General features: G+C 43.2%; 1 protein-coding gene across 1 annotated transcript in view; it reads left to right on the forward strand.

Annotated features, from left to right (window-relative positions):
• Positions 1-11,733: 11,733 nt before the first annotated feature.
• snx33 (sorting nexin 33) overlaps positions 11,734-25,022 on the forward strand; it is a 38,914-nt gene continuing 25,625 nt past the window's right edge. Inside the window, exon 1 of the mRNA XM_046357385.1 lies at positions 11,734-14,407. Within this exon, the coding sequence (XP_046213341.1) occupies positions 12,985-14,407 (1,423 nt within the window). The 5' untranslated portion in view covers positions 11,734-12,984. The remainder of the gene's footprint in view (positions 14,408-25,022) is intronic.

A 25,022-nucleotide genomic window follows, 5' to 3' on the forward strand; every position in this document is an offset into this window, starting at 1 on the left:
TTCTGCAAAGGGACCAGGACGACTGATCCGTGTAAAGGAAAGAATGAATGGGGCCATGTATCGTGAGATTTTGAGTGAAAACCTCCTTCCATCAGCAAGGGCATTGAAGATTAAATGTGGCTGGGTCTTTCAGCATGACAATGATCCCAAACACACCGCCCGGGCAACGAAGAAGTGGCTTCGTAAGAAGCATTTCAAGGTCCTGGAGTGGCCTAGCCAGTCTCCAGATCTCAACCCCATAGAACATCTTTGGAGGAAGTTGAAAGTCTGTTTTGCCCAGCAACTGCCCCAAAACATCACTGCTCTAGAGGAGATCTGCATGGAGGAATGGGCCAAAATACCAGCAACAGTGTGTAAAAACCTTGTGAAGACCTTTGACCTCTGTCATTGCCAACAAAGGGTATATAACAAAGTATTGAGATAAACTTTTGTTTTTGACCAAATACTTATTTTCCACTAAATACTAAAACTTTTTTGCCCCACTGTATTGCCGTTTACCTCAGCTCATTGGCTATCTACTCAGCTAGATTTCGAGACGATCAGTGGTCATTGGGTTAAAATACAGTCAATCAACGAAACAGCAGTCATATCATTGGTGCACAATGATGTCATTACTTGTTGTCTTCAAATCGGTTTCTTTCAGTCAAAACGTCCCGCGAAATGACCCATCACATTTGGTTGTGTTACAAACAAACCAGTTGATTGCAATGAAACCAAACATGACTGGAAAAGTCACGTTTAGTGTGTGTATTTACATCGAATGTGTGTCGAAAATGGAATGAGAAGGAATTCACAACACAAGCGGTTCACAAAATGTTTCGTTAGGCTATAAAAATTGATTTTATCAAACAAAAGACCATTCATTGTGTAACAATGAGCATTGGGATTGCAAACAGAGGAAGATCGTCAAAGGTAAACAATTAATTTTATTGCAATTTGTGATGTTGTTACGCCTGTGCTGGTTGAAATAGTAATTTTTTTTATGGGGCTTTGTTCTCAGATCATCGCATCGTATTCTTTCACAGTAAACCCTTTTTTAAATCTGACAACGCAGTTGGATTAGCAAGATTCTAGGCTTTCAACCCATGTGAGACACTTGTATTGAATAATAGAAAACTGTTTTATGTGAATAAATATTCTACAATGTAAAATTGTTTTTTCCAATTTATCTTTATTCGTTTAATTTTTTAAATTTTATTTATATTTTGTGGCTGGGGAAACAAGGTTCAAGTATGTGGATCATGTGGATGCTATCACTTAAATTCGGGGGGAAATTAGCCTTGCCTACACTGTACAATGAAGTGGTAAATTAATGTGGTCCTAATTAGTGAGTTTAATAATAACGACCATGGCGCGATACAAAACAAGCGACGGTCTGACATAGAAACATAAACCATACTACCTGATGACTGATAACAAAAGAGTGCTATTGTCATGTTTTGTCATTTATTATCATGTCTTGTCCCTGTGCTCCCCATTCTATTCGTTTCCCTCTGCTGGTCTTATTAGGTTCTTTCCCTCTTTCTATCCCTCTCTCTCCCCCTCCCTCTCTCACTCTCTCGCTCTCTCTTCTCTCTATCGTTCCGTTCCTGCTCCCAGCTGTTCCTATTCCCCTAATCATCATTTAGCCTTCCCACACCTGTTCCCGATCCTTTTCCCTGATTAGAGTCCCTATTTCTCTCCTTGTTATTCGTTTCTGCCCCGTCGGTTCCTTGTCTAGAATTCACCGTGCTGTGTTTGTGTATCGCCCTGTCGTGTCGTGTTTTCCTCAGATGCTGCGTGGTGAGCAGGTGTCTGAGTCTGTCTGGTTCAAGTGCCTTCCCGAGGCAACCTGTTGTTCACCTGCTGTTCAAGATCGAGTCTCCAGTTTGTCCTCGTCATTTCGAGTGAAAGTTGTGTTTTTTGGATTGTATTTACTTTACTGGATTAAAGACTCTGTTTTCGCCAAGTCGCTTTTGGGTCCTCTTTCACCAGCATGACAGAAGGAACCGACCAAGGAATGGACCCAGCGACTTCAGATGCTCGTTACACTGCCGTCGAGATCCAAGGAGCCATGCTCGGCAGACACGAGCAGGAATTGTCTGCTGCTCGCCATGCCGTGGAGAACCTGGCCGCTCAGGTTTCCGACCTCTCTGGACAGTTCCAGAGTCTACGTCTCGTGCCACCTGTTACTTCCTGGCCTGCCGAGCCTCCAGAACCTAGGGTTAATAACCCACCTTGCTACTCCGGGCAGCCCACTGAGTGCCGCTCCTTTCTCACGCAGTGTGAGATTGTGTTCTCTCTCCAACCCAACACATACTCTAGAGAGAGAGCTCGGGTTGCTTACGTCATTTCACTCCTTACTGGCCGGGCTCGAGAATGGGGCACAGCTATCTGGGAGGCAAGGGCTGATTGCTCTAACAAGTTCCAGAACTTTAAAGAGGAGATGATTCGGGTTTTTGACCGTTCAGTTCAGTTCAGTAGGGAGGCTTCTAGGGCCCTGGTTTCCTTATGCCAAGGTGAACGGTCCATAACGGATTATTCTATTGAGTTTCGCACTCTTGCTGCCTCTAGTGAGTGGAACGAGCCGGCGCTGCTCGCTCGTTTTCTGGAGGGACTCCACGCAGTGGTTAAGGATGAGATTCTCTCCCGGGAGGTTCCTTCAGATGTGGACTCTTTGATTGCTCTCGCCATCCGCATAGAACGACGGGTAGATCTTCGTCACCGGGCTCGTGGAAGAGAGCTCGCATCAACGGTGTTTCCCTGCTCCGCATCGCAACCATCTCCCTCCTCTGGCTCAGAGACTGAGCCCATGCAGCTGGGAGGGATTCGCATCTCGACTAAGGAGAGGGAACGGAGGATCACCAACCGCCTGTGCCTCTATTGCGGAGTTGCTGGACATTTTGTTAATTCATGTCCAGTAAAAGCCAGAGCTCATCTGTAAGCGGAGGGCTACAGGTGAGCGCAACTACTCAAGTCTCTCCATCAAAATCCTGTACTACTTTGTCGGTCCATCTACGCTGGACCGGTTCGGGTGCTACATGTAGTGCCTTGATAGACTCTGGGGCTGAGGGTTGTTTCATGGACGAAGCATGGGTTCGGAAACATGACATTCCTTTCAGAGAGTTAGAGAAGCCTACGCCCATGTTCGCCTTAGATGGTAGTCATCTTCCCAGTATCAGATTTGAGACACTACCTTTAACCCTCACAGTATCTGGTAACCACAGTGAGACTATTTCTTTTTGATTTTCCGTTCACCGTTTACACCTGTTGTTTTGGGTCATCCCTGGCTAGTATGTCATAATCCTTCTATTAATTGGTCTAGTAATTCTATCCTATCCTGGAACGTTTCTTGTCATGTGAAGTGTTTAATGTCTGCCATCCCTCCCGTTTCTTCTGTCCCTACTTCTCAGGAGGAACCTGGCGATTTGACAGGAGTGCCGGAGGAATATCATGATCTGCGCACGGTCTTCAGTCGGTCCCGAGCCAACTCCCTTCCTCCTCACCGGTCGTATGATTGTAGTATTGATCTCCTTCCGGGGACCACTCCTCCTCGGGGTAGACTATACTCTCTGTCGGCTCCCGAACGTAAGGCTCTCGAGGATTATTTGTCTGTGTCTCTTGACGCCGGTACCATAGTGCCTTCTTCCTCTCCGGCCGGGGCGGGGTTCTTTTGTTAAGAAGAAGGACGGTACTCTGCGCCCCTGCGTGGATTATCGAGGGCTGAATGACATAACGGTTAAGAATCGTTATCCGCTTCCCCTTATGTCATCAGCCTTCGAGATTCTGCAGGGAGCCAGGTGCTTTACTAAGTTGGACCTTCGTAACGCTTACCATCTCGTGCGCATCAGAGAGGGGGACGAGTGGAAAACGGCGTTTAACACTCCGTTAGGGCATTTTGAGTACCGGGTTCTGCCGTTCGGTCTCGCCAATGCGCCAGCTGTTTTTCAGGCATTAGTTAATGATGTTCTGAGAGACATGCTGAACATCTTTGTTTTTGTCTATCTTGACGATATCCTGATTTTTTCTCCGTCACTCGAGATTCATGTTCAGCACGTTCGACGTGTTCTACAGCGCCTTTTAGAGAATTGTCTCTACGTAAAGGCTGAGAAGTGCTCTTTTCATGTCTCCTCCGTTACTTTTCTCGGTTCCGTTATTTCCGCTGAAGGCATTCAGATGGATTCCGCTAAGGTCCAAGCTGTCAGTGATTGGCCCGTTCAAGGTCACGTGTCGAGTTGCAGCGCTTTTTAGGTTTCGCTAATTTCTATCGGCGTTTCATTCGTAATTTCGGTCAAGTTGCTGCCCCTCTCACAGCTCTTACTTCTGTCAAGACGTGTTTTAAGTGGTCCGGTTCCGCCCAGGGAGCTTTTGATCTTCTAAAAGAACGTTTTACGTCCGCTCCTATCCTCGTTACTCCTGACGTCACTAGACAATTCATTGTCGAGGTTGACGCTTCAGAGGTAGGCGTGGGAGCCATTCTATCCCAGCGCTTCCAGTCTGACGATAAGGTTCATCCTTGCGCTTATTTTTCACATCGCCTGTCGCCATCTGAGCGCAACTATGATGTGGGTAACCGTGAACTGCTCGCCATCCGCTTAGCCCTAGGCGAATGGCGACAGTGGTTGGAGGGGGCGACCGTTCCTTTTGTCGTTTGGACAGACCATAAGAACCTTGAGTACATCTGTTCTGCCAAACGACTTAATGCCCGTCAAGCTCGTTGGGCGTTGTTTTTCGCTCGTTTCGAGTTTGTGATTTCTTACCGTCCGGGTAGCAAGAACACCAAGCCTGATGCCTTATCCCGTCTGTTTAGTTCTTCTGTGGCTTCTACTGATCCCGAGGGGATTCTTCCTTATGGGCGTGTTGTCGGGTTAACAGTCTGGGGAATTGAAAGACAGGTTAAGCAAGCACTCACGCACACTGCGTCGCCGCGCGCTTGTCCTAGTAACCTCCTTTTCGTTCCTGTTTCCACTCGTCTGGCTGTTCTTCAGTGGGCTCACTCTGCCAAGTTAGCTGGTCATCCCGGTGTTCGAGGCACTCTTGCGTCTATTCGCCAGCGCTTTTGGTGGCCGACTCAGGAGCGTGACACGCGCCGTTTCGTGGCTGCTTGTTCGGACTGCGCGCAGACTAAGTCGGGTAACTCTCCTCCTGCCGGTCGTCTCAGACCGCTCCCCATTCCTTCTCGACCATGGTCTCACATCGCCTTAGACTTCATTACCGGTCTGCCTTTGTCTGCGGGGAAGACTGTGATTCTTACGGTTGTCGATAGGTTCTCTAAGGCGGCACATTTCATTCCCCTCGCTAAACTTCCTTCCGCTAAGGAGACGGCACAAATCATTATCGAGAATGTATTCAGAATTCATGGCCTCCCGTTAGACGCCGTTTCAGACAGAGGCCCGCAATTCACGTCACAGTTTTGGAGGGAGTTCTGTCGTTTGATTGGTGCGTCCATCAGTCTCTCTTCCGGGTTTCATCCCCAGTCTAACGGTCAAGCAGAGAGGGCCAATCAGACGATTGGTCGCATACTACGCAGCCTTTCTTTCAGAAACCCTGCGTCTTGGGCAGAACAGCTCCCCTGGGCAGAATACGCTCACAATTCGCTTCCTTCGTCTGCTACCGGGTTATCTCCGTTTCAGAGTAGTCTGGGTTACCAGCCTCCTCTGTTCTCATCCCAGCTTGCCGAGTCCAGCGTTCCCTCCACTCAAGCGTTTGTCCAACGTTGTGAGCGCACCTGGAGGAGGGTGAGGTCTGCACTTTGCCGTTACAGGGCACAGACTGTGAGAGCCGCCAATAAACGCAGGATTAAGAGTCCAAGGTATTGTTGCGGCCAGAGAGTGTGGCTTTCCACTCGCAACCTTCCTCTTACGACAGCTTCTCGTAAGTTGACTCCGCGGTTCATTGGTCCGTTCCGTGTCTCCCAGGTCGTCAATCCTGTCGCTGTGCGACTGCTTCTTCCGCGACATCTTCGTCGCGTCCATCCTGTCTTCCATGTCTCCTGTGTTAAGCCCTTTCTTCGCACCCCGTTCGTCTTCCCTCCCCCTCCCGTCCTTGTCGAGAGCGCACCTATTTACAAGGTACATAAGATCATGGACATGCGTTCTCGGGACGGGGTCACCAATACTTAGTGGATTGGGAGGGTTACGGTCCTGAGGAGAGGAGTTGGGTTCCGTCTCGGGACGTGCTGGACCGTTCACTCATTGATGATTTCCTCCGTTGCCGCCAGGATTCCTCCTCGAGTGCGCCAGGAGGCGCTCGGTGAGTGGGGGGTACTGTCATGTTTTGTCATTTATTATCATGTCTTGTCCCTGTGCTCCCCATTCTATTCGTTTCCCTCTGCTGGTCTTATTAGGTTCTTTCCCTCTTTCTATCCCTCTCTCTCCCCCTCCCTCTCTCACTCTCTCGCTCTCTCTTCTCTCTATCGTTCCGTTCCTGCTCCCAGCTGTTCCTATTCCCCTAATCATCATTTAGCCTTCCCACACCTGTTCCCGATCCTTTTCCCTGATTAGAGTCCCTATTTCTCTCCTTGTTATTCGTTTCTGCCCCGTCGGTTCCTTGTCTAGAATTCACCGTGCTGTGTTTGTGTATCGCCCTGTCGTGTCGTGTTTTCCTCAGATGCTGCGTGGTGAGCAGGTGTCTGAGTCTGTCTGGTTCAAGTGCCTTCCCGAGGCAACCTGTTGTTCACCTGCTGTTCAAGATCGAGTCTCCAGTTTGTCCTCGTCATTTCGAGTGAAAGTTGTGTTTTTTGGATTGTATTTACTTTACTGGATTAAAGACTCTGTTTTCGCCAAGTCGCTTTTGGGTCCTCTTTCACCAGCATGACAGCTATATAAAGTGTGAGTAATGAAGTCCAGTTCTGACTGATGATGAGACGCAGGTGTGCGTAAAGATGTGTTGCCAGGACCGGAAGTTAGTAGACTGGTGACGTCAAGCGCCAGAGCAGGAGTGGACATGGAAGTCACACACATTATAAACAGACCTCAATTTTTTGACCTACCTTTGCTTAATCCAGTTGACTCTCCAATAGGAAAAATGTGTTTCTCCTTGCTCCCTCAGAACAACAGATACGTGCTTTATTTCAAAGGGATATTCTATCCATTCCTTATAATTTACTCGAATACATTTGTCAATAATATCTGTTGGGAAAAAGTCTGGTTATTACCACACAAATACCTGCTTGTTAACCAGGTCAAAGAAGTCTCTTTTAGAATTATCCATAAGTATTACCCTGTGAATCATTACCTGAATAAACTCAAAAAAGACATTAACATTAGCTGTACTTTTTGTGTTGAGCATCCAGAAACAGTTTTTTGCATTTATTTTATCATTTTCTACGTGTAAAGAATTATGGAAAGATAATGATAGTTTGTAATTGTTAATATTCTTTATGACTTAACTATAAAAATGATAAAGAAAAACTATTTTACCTCATAAATCTAATTGTGCTAATGGAAAATGTCATATTCATAAATGTAAATTCAGTAATAAAAAAACACTCTTTTGTGTTTTCTATAAGGAATTCATACAGTACATTAAGACTATTCTACATTCTTCTAATAAGAAAGCTGTTAAAACAATCAATATGTGTGCATCTTATAAGGTCTTTGTATGATCTGTCATTTGTTGTACCCCTAGCATATGTTATTATTGTCTGTTTGTATACTTCTTGTTTGTATGCTGTTTTTTCTGCAATATAAAAAATGAATATTAATGCCAAAAAAACAAACAATTTAACTAAAAAGGAAGTCACACGCACGTACACCAGATATACCCAAAGCAATGCTGTACCATTCTAACTGCCATGGTGTGTTGTCAGGACACCGCATGGAGTTAACTCTCTTGGTACTGTCACTAGCTGTGTTCGAATACTCATACTAACCGCACTAACTTTATTATTTGTGACGTGAATTGAGTATGTATAATGCTTATTGGCCATAGTACGGATATAGTTAGTATGCCAAAAGTTCCCGGATGTCGTACTAAATTTGCCAAAATACGAAGTATACATGCAGTGGACACTACTCACCTGAGAAGTAGAAATCAAGTGGAGATAAACTGGGAATTGAATAACTGCAGTTGACATTTCTAAGTAAATGGAAGAATACTCTTATTGCAATGTGGATGGCTCTTAAAAGAGCCTTTGGTTGTGCATAGTGTAGTCTATGGTGTCGCCAGGGAACAGCACCCTCTTTGAAGAAGTAGGAGGTGAAGATCTCCCTTACACAGATTGCCTTTCTTGCTGCGTTGTTGGTCCCCATCCTTGAAACATCCTGCCGAGCAGCAGACATCTCCCCTAGTACATGGCGGTAAGCTGCAGGTCCCCTCCTGAAGTTATGCAGGACACAGGTAGCCTTCACATGCCTGAATTCCTCCAGGAGGCAGTCCCAGATGGCCCTGGTCATTCAAACTTGCAGTGTCCTACATGGTGCCCTACATGGTAACTGTAGGCAATCATTTTGAAGGAATCTACAGTTACAAGGTATATGTAGGAATAATGTAATTATTAGACTTTTACATCACCAGGTTATTGTGGATTACTAAAGTATAATATCCCTGATAACAAATAATGATAACATTGGATAGATAAATGCATGTGCGTGTGACAATAGCAGGATCATGTCAAGGATAGCATCACAAATGAATACATAAATACAACTTAAAGCTTGATGATGAGTTGATCATTTGAATCAGCTGTGTAGTGCTAAGGCAAAAACAAAAATGTGCACCCCTTTGATTCTCCAGGACCAGGACTGAGAACCACAGTGAATAATACATCAAGATAGCTAGCTAATATGAAGTTAGGTAGCTGGTGATATTTAAATAACTTTGCCAGCTACCTATACAGTATGTGAAGTTGACTAGATGGCTAGCTAGCTACATTAGCAGCTCATTTGAATTAGCCTGCACTGTAGCTAGTTAGCTAATAATATATATATATATTTTTTCTAAATGTATTTACTTACCCGAATAGGTTCTCCTAGCCTTTTGGATGATTGGAAACAGGGGAGCGAAGTTTGTTAGTCACCAGAGAATTTTAGAGCATATTACTATTTACCTGAGAACAAATTCATGAAATGGAGAATGGATTAAACTATTTACCCATTTAATAACCAGACCTTCATACAACTTGCTATGCTGAATTCTTGATGCACAAATGATACCATATGCTGCCAACATGCCCACAAGTGAGCCACTCTGGGTGGCCTAAGACGCACGCGTGCTAGTGTACAGGAGCCGTATATAGTGTACACGGGCATTAAATGTCAATAGCTCTACAGTACGGTGCAAATTCGTTAGGATTTTCATCCATCCTCACATTAAATGCTGACATTTCTGTCAACAACTTACACAAGCAACGGTCATGTAGAGGAGTAGGAAACGAATATTGATTGACATTTTAGTGTTTCAATCTCAAATATTGCAAATGGCAGTATCTTTCTCATAATCTTCATAGCCTATAGGCTACTCCACAATCACATCAACATCATCATCATCAATCATCAATATGACTGCCATTTTTATTGGCTTGGCCAAAGGTTTTGATACGGTAGACCATTCCATTCTTGTGGGTCGGACAACGAGTATTGGTGTCTCTGAGGGGTTTTTGGGCTGGTTTGCTAACTACCTCTCTCAAAGAGTGCAGTGTATAAAGTCAGAAAATCTGCTGTCTCAGCAACTGCCTGTCACCAAGGGAGTATCCCAAGGCTAAATCCTAGGCCCAAATCTCTTCTCAATTTACATCAACAACACAGCTCAGGCAATAGGAAGTTCTCTCAGCCATTTATATACAGATGATACAGTCTTATACTCAGTTGGCCCCTCCCCGGATTTTGTGTTAAATGCTCTACTACAAAGCTTTCTTAGTGTCCAACAAGCTTTCTCTACCCTTAACCTAGTTCTGAACACCTCCAAAACAAAGGTCATGTGGTTTGGTAAGATGAATGCCCTTCTGCCCACAGGTGTGATAACTACCTCTGAGGGTTTAGAGCTTGAGGTAGTCACGAGCTGCAACAAATACTCAAACTCTGACAGTTTTATCTCAATCTCTTCATTCAAAGACTCAATCATGGGCACTCTTACTGACAGTTGTGGCTCCTTTGTGTGATGTATTGTTGTCTCTACCTTCTTGCCCTTTGTGCTGTTGTCTGTGCTCAATAATGTTTGTACCATGTTTTGTGCTGCTACCATGTTGTTGTATTGTTGTGTTGCTACCATGCTGTGTTGTCATGTGTTGCTGCCTTGCTATGTTGTTGTTTTTAGGTCTCTCTTATGTAGTGTTGTGTTGTCTCTCTTGTTGTGATGTATGTTTTGTCTTATATTTATATATATATATATATATTAAATTTACAATTTTTAATCCCAGCCCCCATCCCTGCAGGAGGCCTTTTGCCTTTTGGTTGGCCATCATTGAAAATAACAATTTGTTCTGAACTGACTTGCCTTGTTAAATAAATGTTAAATAAATACAAAATTAAAAAAATAGCTTATATGTAAATGAAAATAATTGATTTATGAGAAAAGCATATTCATTTCTTCATGTTGTTATGTTTCTCATGCTGGGGGCAGTATAGAGCTGATTTCTTGCATTTCAGAGAATGGATAAAAGACCTCAATGAAGAAAAAAAACGTCGTCTTTTGTCACCTGTGTGAAGCTAGACACAATAACGATTATCCACAATAGTTGCGTTTGCGGTTCTCCTTCATAATAAAGGTCCCTCAATGAAAGTCATGCAAACGGATACAAATTGTGAAACCATGCCATATTTGGACTAGATTACCCGAAACAGGCTTGGAATGTGAATAATTGTGTTCTGTGGGTAACACTGAGTTGACTCATATCCCATTTATTCCACAATCCATAGATAAGGCTGTATAGTGCAATATGAAGGTTAATACACACAATAGGCTGGATAGGGAGGTGATTCCCCACAGTCAAAGTCCCACAATAAGAGCTACGACGCTAATATTTGTGTAAACTCATCACAATTTTGTTCTGTGGGTGTCGCTGTGTCGACTAATACCCCATTTCATGGATACCCAATCCATAGGTGTGAAATACATTGAGTTTCAAAAGTGTTGGGATGGTGAGACATTTTTCTCTGTTTTGGCTTTGCACTCCAGCACTTTGGATTTGAAATGATACAATAACTATGAGGTTAAAGCGCAAACTGTCAGCATTAATTTGAGGATATTTTCATCCATTTTGGAAACAAATTCTTTACTTTTTAATACTTGAATACACATATAAGTGAATATTGTCCCAATACTTTGGGTCCCATAAAATGGAGAGACTGTGTACAAAAAGTGCTATAATTGTTAAATGGTTCACCCGATATGGATGAAGATACCCTCAAATTAAAGCTGACAGTCTACACTTTAACCTCTGTGTGATTGTATAATTTAGAATCCAAAGTGCTGGAGTAGAGTGCCAAAACAACAAAACATGTGTCACTGTCCAAATACTTTTGTAGCTCACTGTATTAAGTATGCCCCCAATGCAATTGAAGTTTAATACATCAGTGAGATTTCAACAGATTTTTGAATTTTTGAATGTCAAATGAACTAATTATTGTATTTTGTCGAATTTATATAATAACATTCTAACCTTGTTATCCAGTCCAAATATTGCATGATTCGACTATTTGTATCTGTTTGCTTCACTTTCAAATTCGGACTTTTATTTTTTTGCAGGCAAACCGTAAATTCCACTTGTGGCTAATCGTTATTGTGGTTAGCGTCACATATGTTTTATTGTTCATGTCTAGCGTCATGGAAATAGTTACTTTTACAGAACGTATAGGAACAACCTCCAAGAAGTAGTCTATGCTTTGCTTTAATCGCAGACCCTAATAATTTGCTAATAATGCTTAATCTTTTTTGTATTAAAGGAAACAGATCAAGATAGACAAGAACCTGTTTAGCGGGGAAGTGGAGCAAGTCCAAGGAATGTCGATCAAGACCAGAATGCACTAGTCTGAGATATCATTACTCATCTCACTCGGCGCTGAATGGTTTCTTCCACCCGGGGCACTTTGTCTTTGTGCTGGAAACAAAATATTTTGATGATGTTTGACCAGGTCGGTGGGATGTACAGCAAGTCTGTGTTCGAGGACTTTATCACACGCAAGGATAACAATCAAACTATTCTTCAGGATTACAACGAATAGACGAATGTTTGCAATTGCTTCTTGGTGAAAACGAGTTTTCGGGTGAACCGGTATGTCATTGCTGGGGTGATGCATGGACTGAGGAGTTGCAAGTTGCGATAGCCCACAAGTTTAATTGCAGTTTCAAGTATCTAAGGTAAAGCTTGGATATCCTCAATAAAAACAAAAAAAAACGTTAAGGCTAATGGGACATAAGGCTATCGATAGGAATATGGTATTGATGTAGTAGGCAGTTGGTGCATGGCATGTGGTATTAAGCAATTTATCCAGTTTGCAATTGATATTTGCAGTAAGAATACCAAAGTAAATAGCCCATATTCCTTGTTAATAATTGTATGTGTACAGGAATGGATTCGCACAACCACTGAAAACCATTTGCAATTCGATGTTACTGGTTTTGTATGCAGTCCACAGGCCTACTAAAAAGATTGACAAGATTCTTGGCACAGTATAGAAAACAACCCCAACACTTGTGTAATCGAGTCATAGATATACCCAGCTTGATACTGCACTAGCTGTTTTTTTAGGGAGTTAAACCAGTTATAGCACTAAGGTTATTATCGTGTTATAGTGCATGAGCACAGACCAGTGTTTATGCCATTTGACAGTTGTTGTGGCGTTCCGTTCCAGCACAATACCATTAGATTTACATAACTCTTTCACACCATCTCTTATTGATTCAAACAAGTGTTGATGACTACAGTTGAAATGAGCTGAAATAGTAGGGCTATAGTTCAACAATCTAGACATCACCTATTTGTGTGTTAAAATGGTGTGCTCAAGGGTAGCAGCATCACAATGATTTTAGGCAGCGTGTGCATATGATTTTCATCAGAGAGTCAAAATGTCGATGAAAGGCAAGGCACTCTACACTTTCCAAAGTGAAAACAAAGAGGAGATCAGCATACAGGAGAATGAGGAACTGGTTATCTTTGACGATAACTCTGTAGATGGCTGGTTACAAGGGGAGAACAGTAAAGGACAGAGAGGTCTCTTCCCGGCCTCTTACGTGGAAGTAATCCGCCCTCGTTCCAACTCCAACCTGACAGACTGCTCCATAAGCCCGGTGGGTTCTCCAGGCAATGACTCCTCATATTTCCCCTCCGCCCCAAACACGCCCTTTCACATGCAACAAGGTTACTATGACGACGATGATGATGACTGGGATGATTGGGATGACAGTTCCACAGTGGTGGACGATGATGGCCGCAGTGGCGCAAATGGACATTCCCATCAGAGCCCCCACTCCAACAACCCCAATGTCCACTATCGAGCCAAACCTTACATGGAGAGGCAGGACAGCATCTCCAGCTCGCGGAAGGGGAGTATGGTGGGCAGGAACTTGAACCGTTTCTCTAGCTTTGTCCGCTCAGGGGTGGAAGCTTTTGTGTTGGGCGATGTGCCCATGAACGCTAAGATAGCGGAGTCGTACACCATTGAGATGGGCCCCAAAGGGCCTCAATGGAAAGAAAGCCCCACACCTTTCTCTTGCTCCATCGAGGACCCTACCAAGCAGACCAAGTTCAAAGGCATCAAGACCTACATATCGTACCGAGTGACCCCAAGCCACAATGCGAGGCCTGTGTACCGGCGTTACAAGCACTTCGACTGGTTGTACAACCGTCTACTGCACAAGTTCACCGTCATCTCCGTGCCCCACCTGCCCGAGAAACAGGCAACAGGGCGCTTCGAAGAGGACTTCATCGAGAAGCGCAAGAGGCGGCTGATCCTCTGGATGGACCACATGACTAGCCACCCGGTCCTGTCGCAGTACGAGGGCTTCGAGCACTTCCTCATGTGCGCCGACGACAAGCAGTGGAAGCTGGGCAAAAGGCGGGCAGAGAAGGACGAGATGATGGGCGCCAACTTTATGCTCACCTTCCAGATCCCAAATGAGCACCAGGACCTGCAGGACGTGGAGGAACGTGTGGACTCCTTCAAGTCCTTCGCCAAGAAAATGGATGACAGCGTCATGCAGCTTACACATGTGGCCTCAGAACTGGTGCGGAAGCACCTCGGAGGCTTCCGGAAGGAATTTCAGCGGCTGGGGAATGCCTTCCAGAACGTCAGTCAGGCTTTCATGCTGGACCCTCCCCACTGCTCGGACGGCCTCAACACCGCCATCTCCCACACGGGACGTACTTACGAAAACATTGGGGAAATGTTTGCGGAGCAACCCAAGTATGACCTCTTCCACATGCTGGACAAACTGTCACTCTACCAGGGCCTACTCGCCAACTTCCCGGACATTATTCATCTACAGAAAGGTAATGTACTCTCCTTATCATGTGCTCATTAGTGTTAGACCTAGAGTCTAATAGCTTGTCCTAGAGATGAATCTTCAACTCATTGCATTGCGTCACATGGAAACAAAGCCTCAGTATCACTCTTGTGATAACTGTTATAACTAAGTTTGGCCCATATTTATATGTTATAAGTGATAATGCATTACCACAACAGCTGGCAAATCAATTACAGCTGGCAACTCTTACAAAGCACTGACGGATAGCGGTCCAGAATCCTATAAACTAATTATTTCCTGTGGCCATACACCACATCTGTTGTTAATCACATTGACAGGAGTAAAAATGGAAAAGTGGAAAAAATGTGACACCGCTGTTAGAATCAGTCAACGTTCATCGTTAAGATTTGATTCCAAACGTACAGTGGTTCATTACTGGATGACATTCAGCCATCTTCTTACTCATAAATCAAGGGTTCCTTGATTGATGGACGCTGACAGTTCTATCAAACATGTCTTTGAGAACGGTCTCTCTTAAATTCCGACCAGTTCTACTACTCTCTCACTATGGTAAATGGAAAGATAATTGAAGTACCCCCAAGCCATTCCTTAGCTGCATGTAGAGGAACTGTCAACACTGTGTACAGTGGTACTAAAGTACTCGATCACACTGTACATTTTAAAGTCCAATGGGTTTTCAAATAATTGTGTAACATCCGCTACTTCCTCTCATTAAAAATACCAGTGCGGGGAAGGATGGAATAAAGTTCCATCACATCAACAGAGGAACAGCTATCTTGTAAACATTCCATCTTTGATAGTACACATCCACTACCACCAGATACACCATTTTTTTAAAGATAAAACTGCTTTGAAGTTCCATGCAATGCAGGGCTGGGCAATATTTTCTAATGTTTGTCGGTACGATGATATTTGAGGGTATTTTATGTTTTTGAATAATAAAAGTTCTAAATTTGCTTTATGATTTGTGCGTGACTGTAGGGTGGCAACCCATACATTCTAAGTGATTTCAATGGGTAGGTCTCCATTCGGATTGTTTTATACTGTTCAATCAAACTTATGTCATTAGATAATTTCCACACTGCCACGTAGGGCTGCACAATATGGGCAAAAATCGAGGCCTTATTGTTAACCAAATATTGCAATTTCAATTTGACTTGCGATTGAGATCAAAAAACATGGGTGACATTAGTTGGAATCATGGAAATATAATGATTATTTCAATTCTATAGTTACAATGTAAAAGTGTCACTTAAATACGGTGTTGTTTGACAAATGAAAAAGCCAGGGAAGCATTCAAAACATTAGGAATTGCAGTACTAATAGGATCTCTATGCAGAATTTATTGTGACAGGGAAGGAACCAAAGTGTTGGTCAGTGTTACCCAGGGGAGTGGAACCTTATATTCTTTGGCTACATTAAATGTTTTTCATGTAGATAACATTCCTCTCTGATTTAGAAGATACTGTTGCACAAACAACATGCTGATTTAGGCCTACACCAGCATTGGTATCAGGCTATATTAGCTAGTTATGTTTTCTCTCAGTAAATCAGGGATATTAAACTATATTCCTATGAAAAAGGTTGTTTACAGGGGGGCAGACATTTTGCACAAACACAGTTGATTTTTTATTTTATTTCACCTTTATTTAACCAGGTAGGCTAGTTGAGAGCAAGTTCTCATTTGCAACTGCGACCTGGCCAAGATAAAGCAAAGCAGTGTGACAGACAACAACACAGAGTTACACATGGAGTAAACAATAAACAAGCCAATAACACAATAAACAAATCAATGACACAGTAGAAAAAAGAAAGTCTATATACAGTGTGTGCAAAAGGCATGAGGAGGTAGGCAATAAATACGCTATAGGAGCGAATAGTTACAATTTAGCAGATTAACACTGGAGTGATAAATGAGCAGATGATGATGTGCAAGTAGAGATACTGGTGTGCAAAAGAGCAGAAAAGTAAATAAAACATGTAAAAAGTATGGGGATGAGGTAGATAGATTGGGTGGGCTATTTACAGATGGACTATGTACAGTTGCAGCGATCGGTTAGCTGCTCAGATAGTTGATGTTTAAAGTTGGTGAGGGAAATAAAAGTCTCCAACTTCAGCGATTTTTGCAATTCGTTCCAGTCACTGGCAGCAGAGAACTGGAAGGAAAGGCGGCCAAATGAGTTGTTGGGTTTGGGGATGATCAGTGAGATACACCTGCTGGAACGTGTGCTACGGGTGGGTGTTGTTATCGTGACCAGTGAACTGAGATAAGGCCGAGCTTTACCTAGCATAGACTTGTAGATGACCTGGAGCCAGTGGGTCTGGTGACGAATATGTAGCGAGGGCCAGCTGACTAGATCGCAGGTCGCAGTGGTGGGTGGTATAAGGTGATTTGGTAACAAAATGGATGGCACTGTGATAGACTGCATCCAGGAAAAATGCCAAGGGGGTGAATACTTTCGCAAGCCATTGTATGTCTAGATAATCTTGTCTAACGCAGCTTTAAAAAAATGTATTGTGTAATGAAACTGCGTAAACTCCACTTTCTGGAGGACCAAGTTTTGAAATCAGTGACATTTTAGTGTGATTGCTAAGGAGATCTAGAAAACACCTTGGTTAGCTATAGACTAATGTTAGCTAGCTAACATTTCACCTAGCTGGTTAGCTAGCTACCTGCAGACTCATGCAGGGCAGTAATGTCATGAGTTGGGATTATAGTTCATTGTTTACCTAGCTAGCTAGCTAACGCTAGCTGGCTGGCTTGCTGGCTGGTATTATCTTATTATTCATATCTCAGACTCATTTGCTTGGCTAGCTATAGCCTGATGTTAGCTAGCTAACATTGGACTTGGTTGGTTAGCTACCTGCAGATTCATGCCAAGTAGTAATGTCATGAGTTGGGTTTATGGTTAATTGTTCACCTAGCTAGCTAGCTACATGTCTTAACAAAATTGTATTTTGTATACTGCCAAGCCCTATGTATGTATAAAGCCCTATATACAAGCCCTATATATATGTTTTGTCAGGAGTTTGACAATGTTTGAGCGGCTTTGCATGTCTAAAAGCCTAACTAAATGTTTTAGACTGACATTTTACAATAGTAATGGGATTTAATGTTTATTTATATAAACTATGTTTTGTCTTAATTTGTTTATTTTATTTACTTTCAAGTACTACTTTTCTGCAGTGTGTTAAAAAAAATGCAGTATCGTTGGTTATGTAGAACTTAGGCTAACCGCACGTGCCTCTACCCCCTAACTGCCAAAATTAAGGAAACACCAACATAAAGTGTCTTAATAGGGCGTTGGGACACCACGAGACACGAGAACATCTTCAATGTGCCTTGGCATAGTACAAGTGTCTGAAAATCAAGAGGGATGTGACACCATTATTCCACAATTTGGTGTTTTGTTGATGGTCGTGAAAAACGCAGTCCTGGGTGCCGCTCCAGAATCTCCCATATCATGCTGACCATACTGCTCGCGTCACATGCCAATCGCTATATAAAGTCCAAAGAAGAAAAACCCTGGAAGAAGGAGAGATGACTAGAAACGATTTTGTTGACAGTTTTATGTGTGAATTAATTGTCGGGAGTAGAGGACTTTGTGCATTTCAGGTAAAATAACAACTCAACGTTTATATCCCAGGACAAATTAGCTAGCAACAGCAAGCTAGCGAAATAGGACAAATTAGCTAAAAGGTGTAATGCTTTTTGACCTGTCCTCAAATTAATAAAATTGGTTTGGGCTTGGTGTTAGTGTCCAATTGGGTTGAAATCTGGTTGCTTATATAGTTCAAGCTCCAGCTAGCTAGCTGTACTGCATGAATTTAATAGACATTGCTAGCAGCCTAGCTCTGTAAGTCAAGGCAAAGGAATGGAATAGTCCAGGCAGAGAGTCTAGCAGTCATGAGCTGTGATGACTGTGAATCTGCTTAGTCATCACAGCTCCTGGCTGCTAGAGTCTCTGCCTGGTCTCATTGCAGTTAAAGGGATGCTACTAGCTTTAGACTATATTTCAAAGACAAAAGTAAGTAAAGGAGTAATATATATTATCTATGAAATGACTCCAGGCATAAGTGACAAAAGCGGTCACTTGGGGCCCGCGGTCACTTGGGGCCCAAGGCCGCTAAGGGACCCTCAATCCCCCCCCCCAAATATTATAATATTATTTTTAGTAACTCAGTCAGGGTCTCAATTTACTGTTGAGATTTAGAATAGCAGAATACAGAAGGTCTTCTCGCTTAGGGCTCCCAACCAAATCTTGCTTAGGGCCCCCAAAAGGCTAGAGCCAGCCCTGCTATGGTGTGTCCCTTAATAGTACAGTGAGTTATAAGAAATACAGCTTTTAGTGTTAATGCAAAAGGTGATATTCAATATGCCCTGCCCCATACAATGTGAAGGATCATTCATCTTCTTTGGATACACTGAAAGGGTTGATACGCCTAGAACATGCTTAGGCACAGCTGATGCATTTGCTATGGCCTACAACTTTGACGTGTCTGTATCTGTCATAAGGGTGGTGCAGTATTTGAGCAAGACAGTCAAACGACCAGCATACCAAGTCCATACTTCAGTTCTCAAACAACCCACATCAGGTGATGTGGAAGGGGGAGGGACCTCCAGCACAGGAAGCCACGTTTCTCTTAGTTGTGCAAGGTAAATAAGGGCGTTGCAATATCAAGCAAACAAGTGCAAAGAGGTAATTCGTAGCCTAATAATAGGATTCAGCAAATTGAAAGCCATTGAAAATGTAATGTTATTTTACTGCTGCTCTTTAATTACTTGTTACTTTTATTTCTTATTGTTATTTGTATTTTTTCCCCATTTTTTTCTTCAAACTGCACTGTTGGTTAAGGGTTTGTAAGTAAGCATTTCACTGTAAGGTCTACTACACCTCTTGTATTCGGCATATGTGACCAATAACATTTTATTTTATTAGATGTCTAAGAATATATATTCCCAAAATATATTTGAGGGTTACGTCACATTTTGAATCAATAACTATAGCCGTATTTTCTTTACCAACATGGAGTGTTGAGTTTACTGTTGCAGACTTGACGGTCAGTTGAACCATCCCAGCTGAGCTCGAGAGCTTTCCTCAAAGTCACTTGTGTTCCTCTGAACTGGATCCAGCTGTGACAACATACCAAACACACACAAAAACTGGGTTCAACTCTTCCTACAAAGTTCACATCCTATCCTCTCATCACAGCTCTCTCCTGCCCACTCCCTAACATAGAGTAATGAACACTGTTAGAACTGTGATATTGGTGGATGACTAGATGTGTGAACTCATGAAATATCACTGCATACTCAGTCGGGTGGAATTCATCTGCATCGAATCGACAGTTGGAGGGGGCGACTGGTGAGCTACATATGGCATTGATAACTGTTAAGTCGCTTTTGTCCTGTGGTGTGAGCTACATATGGCTGGGTAGGAAAGGCTAGAGAAGGTCTAGGTATAAATCAAACAGCTAGCTGTTTTTCAAGGTGTTTGCCAGATTTATCTTTGTTTCTCTATAGTGCATTTGGAAAGTATTCAGACCCTTTCCCTTTTTCGACATTTTGTTACTTTACAACATTATTCTAAAATTGATTAAATAGTTTTTTCTCTCTCGTCAATCTACACAAAATACCCCATAATGACAAAGCAAAAACAGGTTTTTAGAAATGAATGTATATTTATTAAAAAAAATAAACATCACATTTACATAAGTATTCAGACCCTTTACTCAGTACTTTGTTGAAGAACCTTAGGCAGTGATTACAGCCTCAAGTCTTCTTGGGTATGTTTGGCACACCTGTATTTGGGGAGTTTCTCCCATTCTTCTCTGCAGATCCTTTCAAGCTCTGTCAGGTTGGATGGGGAGTTTTGCTGCACAGCTATTTTTAGGTCTCACCAGAGATGTTTGATCGGGTTCAAGGCCAGGCTCTGACTGGGCCACTCAAGGACATTCAACGACTTGTCCCGAAGCCACTCCTGCGTTGTCTTGGCTGTGTGCTTTAGGGCTGTTGTCCTGTGAACCTTTGCACCAGTCTGAGGTCCTGAGTGCTCTGGAGCAGGTTTCCATCAAGGATCAATCAATCAATCAATCAATCAATCAAATTTTATTTATATAGCCCTTCGTACATCAGCTGATATCTCAAAGTGCTGTACAGAAACCCAGCCTAAAACCACAAACAGCAAGCAATGCCTTTCTCCGTTCCTCTTTCTCTCGATCCTGACTAGTCTCCCAGTCCCAGCATGATGCTGCCACCACCATGTTTCACCGTAGGGATGGTGCCAGGTTTCCTTCAGACGTGACGCTTGGCATTCAGGCCAAAGAGTTCAATATTGGTTTCATCAGACCAGAGAATCTTGTTTCTCATGGTTTAAGAGTCTTTTAGGTGCCCCTTGGCAAACTCCAAGCGGGCTGTCATGTGCCTTTTACTGAGAAGTGGCTTCTGTCTGGCCACTCTACCATAAAGGCCTGATTGGTGGAGTGCTGCAGAGATAGGAGCACTTTCCAGAAGGACAACTATCTCCACAGAGGAAATCTTGAGCTCTGTCAAAGTGACCATCAGGTTCTTGGTCACCTCCCTGACCAAGGCCCTTCTCCCCTGATTGCTCAGTTTGGCCGGGCGGCCAGCTCTAGGAAGAGTCTTGGTGGTTCCAAACTTCTTCCATTTAACCTGTTGCGACGAGCAATCCTGTATCCGGGATCCTATTTATAGCCTCAAGCTCATTACCATAACGCAACGTTAACTATTCATGAAAATCGCAAATGAAATGAAATAAATATATTTGCTCTCAAGTTTAGCCTTTTGTTAACAACGCTGTCATCTCAGATTTTCAAAATATGCTTTTGAACCATAGCTAAACAAGCATTTGTGTAAGAGTATTGATAGCTAACATAGCATTAAGCCTAGCATTCAGCATGCAACATTTTCACAAAAACAAGAAAAGCATTCAAATGAAATAATTTACCTTTGAAGAACTTCAGATGTTTTCAATGAGGAGACTCTCAGTTAGATAGCAAATGTTGAGTTTTTCAAAAAAGATGATTTGTGTAGGAGAAATCGCTCCGTTTTGTTCATCACGTTTAGGTAAGAAAAAACCCGAAAATTAAGTCATTACAACGCAAACTTTTTTCCAAATTAACTCCATAATATCGACAGAAACATGGCAAACATTGTTTAGAATCAATCCTCAAGGTGTTTGTCACATAGCTATCGATGATAAATCTTTCGTGGCAGTTGACTTTCTCCTCTGAAGAAAATGGAACGCGCATGGAGCTGGAGATTACGCAATAATTTCGACGGAGGACACCGGGCGGACACCTGGTAAATGTAGTCTCTTATGGTCAATCTTCCAATGATATGCCTACAAATACGTCACAATGCTGCAGACACCTTGGGGAAACGACAGAAAGTGCAGGCTCATTCCTGGTGCATTCACAGCCATATAAGGAGACATTGGAACACAGCGCATTCAAAATCTGGACCATTTCCTGTATGAAATTTCACCTTGGTTTCGCCTGTAGCATTAGTTCTGGGGCACTCACAGATAATATCTTTGCAGTTTTGGAAACGTCAGAGTTTTTTCTTTCCAAAGCTGTCAATTACATGCATAGTCGACCATCTTTTCGTGACAAAATATCTTGTTTAAAACGGGAAAGTTTTTTAATCCAAAAATTAAAAGAGCGCCCCGGCCCCTATCTCGAAGAAGTTAAGAATGACGGAGGTCACTGTGTTCTTGGGGACTTTCAATGCTGCAGACATTTTTTGGGACCCTACCTCAGATCTGTTCCTCAACACAATCCTGTCTCTCTCTACAGACAATTCATTTGACCTCTCAGTCTGTCTTTCTATCTATCTATCTCTTTTCTCTCCTCTTTCTCTCTCCCCCTTCTCTCCCCTCCCCTTCTCTCTCTCTCTCTCTCTCTCTCTCTCTCTCTCTCTCTCTCTCTCTCTCTCTCTCTCTCTATCTCTTTCTCTCTGTCTCTCTCTTTCCCTTTCTCTTTGATGAATACCAACCAGCTCACTCAGATATCTAGGTCTCTCTAGACAGTTGGTCTGGATGGTTTCAATTACACAGGAGTTAATCCAGTGTGGGCCCACAGAGGTGCTTTGAGCATTTGCCAACATTAATCCAATAGGTAGACCTGTATTGAAAGACTTGAATATGAATATAGTACCATCTAGTACCGGGCCGGACCCCCCTTTGCCTCCAGAACAGCCTGAATTCTTTGGAGAATGGATTCTAGAAGCCGGAAACGTTCCACCTGGATGTTGGCCCAGTTGCTGCAGATTGAACGGTGGTATGCCATCACCAGCAGCCTGTACCATTGACACCAGAGAGATGGGTTTATGGACTCATGCTGCTTATGCCAAATCCTGACTGCCATCAGAATGATGCAACAGGAACTGAGATTCGTCAGACAGGTAATGTTTTTCCACTCCTCAACTATCCAGTGTTGGTGATCGCATGCGTGCTCACTGAAGCCGCTTCGTCTAGTTTTTAGCTGATAGGAGTGTCTCCCGGTGTGATCGACTGCTGCAATAGCCCATCCGTGACAAGGATCAATCAACGAGTTGTGCGTTCCGAGAGGCTGTTCTGCACACCACTGTTGTACTGTGCCGTTATTTGTCTGTTTGTGGCCTGTCTGTTAGCTTATACAATTCTTGCCATTCTCCTTCGACCTCTCATCAGCGAGCTGTTTTCAATCACAGGACTGCCCCTGATTGGATTTTTCTTTGTTTGTCGCTCCATTCTCGGTATACCCTAGACACTGTCAAGCGCAAAAAGCCCAGGAGGGTGGCCGTTTCTGAGATATTGAATCCGGCACGCCTGGCACTGACGATCATACCACGCTCAAAGTCGCTTAAATCACTCGTTTTGCCCATTTCAACATTCAATCGAATGTCTTGATGTCCGTCTGCCTGCCACGGCCATGTGACTCACTGTCTGAAGGAGCACTACATTTTCATTATCAGTTAGCGTACTACAATGGAAGACTGATGTATATGACACAGTACATGTCCCACCCACATGACATTATAGCTTACCAATGAGCAAGTGTGCAGTTGAGTGGGCGGAGCATCATTATCTTTCGTGTTTTTCAATGAGCACTGCAGTGTAGCTGGATTAGCTGTCACTTCCAAGGAGAAAACCACCTGCTGAAATCTTGAACAAAGAGGCTAGGGAACACAATGGAGTGAAACTGACTGGCGCCAGTGGTGTCAGTATCGAACAGAGCTGCTGTCCACACGTTGCATAATATGAAATGTGAGTTTCCCATGCATGGTAGCCTAGATCTGGTAACACCTGCCCAAAGAGAATAAATCAAAATGGGGGGGGGGGAGATTATGGGCAGAAAAACAGCTCTAAATTGTTTGAATACACATTGGAAATATGTACTACTAATTATTTTCATTCACATTTGTTTAGTTCAGTTCCTAGTGCAAGATGGCGTCACATCATGACAGTCAGCCCTCTCACCCCAGGCTGCCAATCAGCCCTCTCAGACATAGTCTACTCTGAGAATTAGGGATCGCTTCCCCAGTATGCTTACCCTTGGACAGCCATTGAGGCTTTGACGTGAATAAGAGGCCCACTTTGTCCTCCAGTCTATGTGGCAGAACACATCACATCCATCTATCAGGGTTTATCTTATAAAGTAAAGAAAAACAAAGATGTATGTGCCCAATTTCGTGGAAATGTGGGCCAAATGACCTTTCCATCTGTTCCTGTACCTATGGGGACCAGAGAGCAGGACCTGGAGAGGCACATGGCCCTAGATACATTACCAGGAATGCGAGGTGTGAGTGAAGATGTAAATGTTGTCTGGTTGTGTGTGTGAGAGAGAGTGCATGTGTGTGTGCTCTGATCCAGAGATGAATAATTGATATTAGCTCATACTACAGTATGACCCTATCTAAGTCAGACAGGCCCCCATTGATTATGCCCTAGAGCACAATGTGTCCATCCTATCCTAAATAGCACATTGGTGAGGCAAAAATGTGTCACACTACACAATAGCATGAGCACAAACTGTACACATCAATTCAGACCAAGTGTGATCAACAGGAAGATAAAGACTAGAACACATTTGAAGTTGTCCAGTAATGGCGCCTTCTGTTAACCTGGTAAAGTGCTTTTTGTTCAACAGGAGTCCCCTTGCTTTGTCTGGTCTCCATGTGAATGTTCTCTCTTGTCTATTTGCTCACACATAAATATTGACAAATGGTAGGACTGTGTTTTCACACACTGTCTATCCAAATGTCTTTGCATTCCTGGCTGACTGTGTTTCCTAGCTAGCACACTGCTGTTCCACAATGGTGATGTTATATAATACAGATGTCTTAGAAGATTAGAATTCATTAACTGCTTTAAGAAACATACTGTATGTTGCATCTTGCAATTTGTGCCATGAATGTAATATGTATTTCATGATGAATTAATGTTACCATGTTGGTAAAGTAGTTCCATTTGGCAGAGTGTTTGTTTGTATTTTCTAAAGGCTTTTATGGTGTTCCAAAAAGGAACTATTTGTTGCAGAGAAAATTCACAGGCTTCTGCTTGGGCTTAAATTCTTGGCCCTCCTACCTCTTCCAACCCCCACACTTCCACTCCCCT

The sequence above is a fragment of the Oncorhynchus gorbuscha genome, linkage group LG01, assembly GCF_021184085.1.
Source record: "Oncorhynchus gorbuscha isolate QuinsamMale2020 ecotype Even-year linkage group LG01, OgorEven_v1.0, whole genome shotgun sequence".
Classification (NCBI taxonomy): Eukaryota; Metazoa; Chordata; class Actinopteri; order Salmoniformes; family Salmonidae; genus Oncorhynchus; species Oncorhynchus gorbuscha.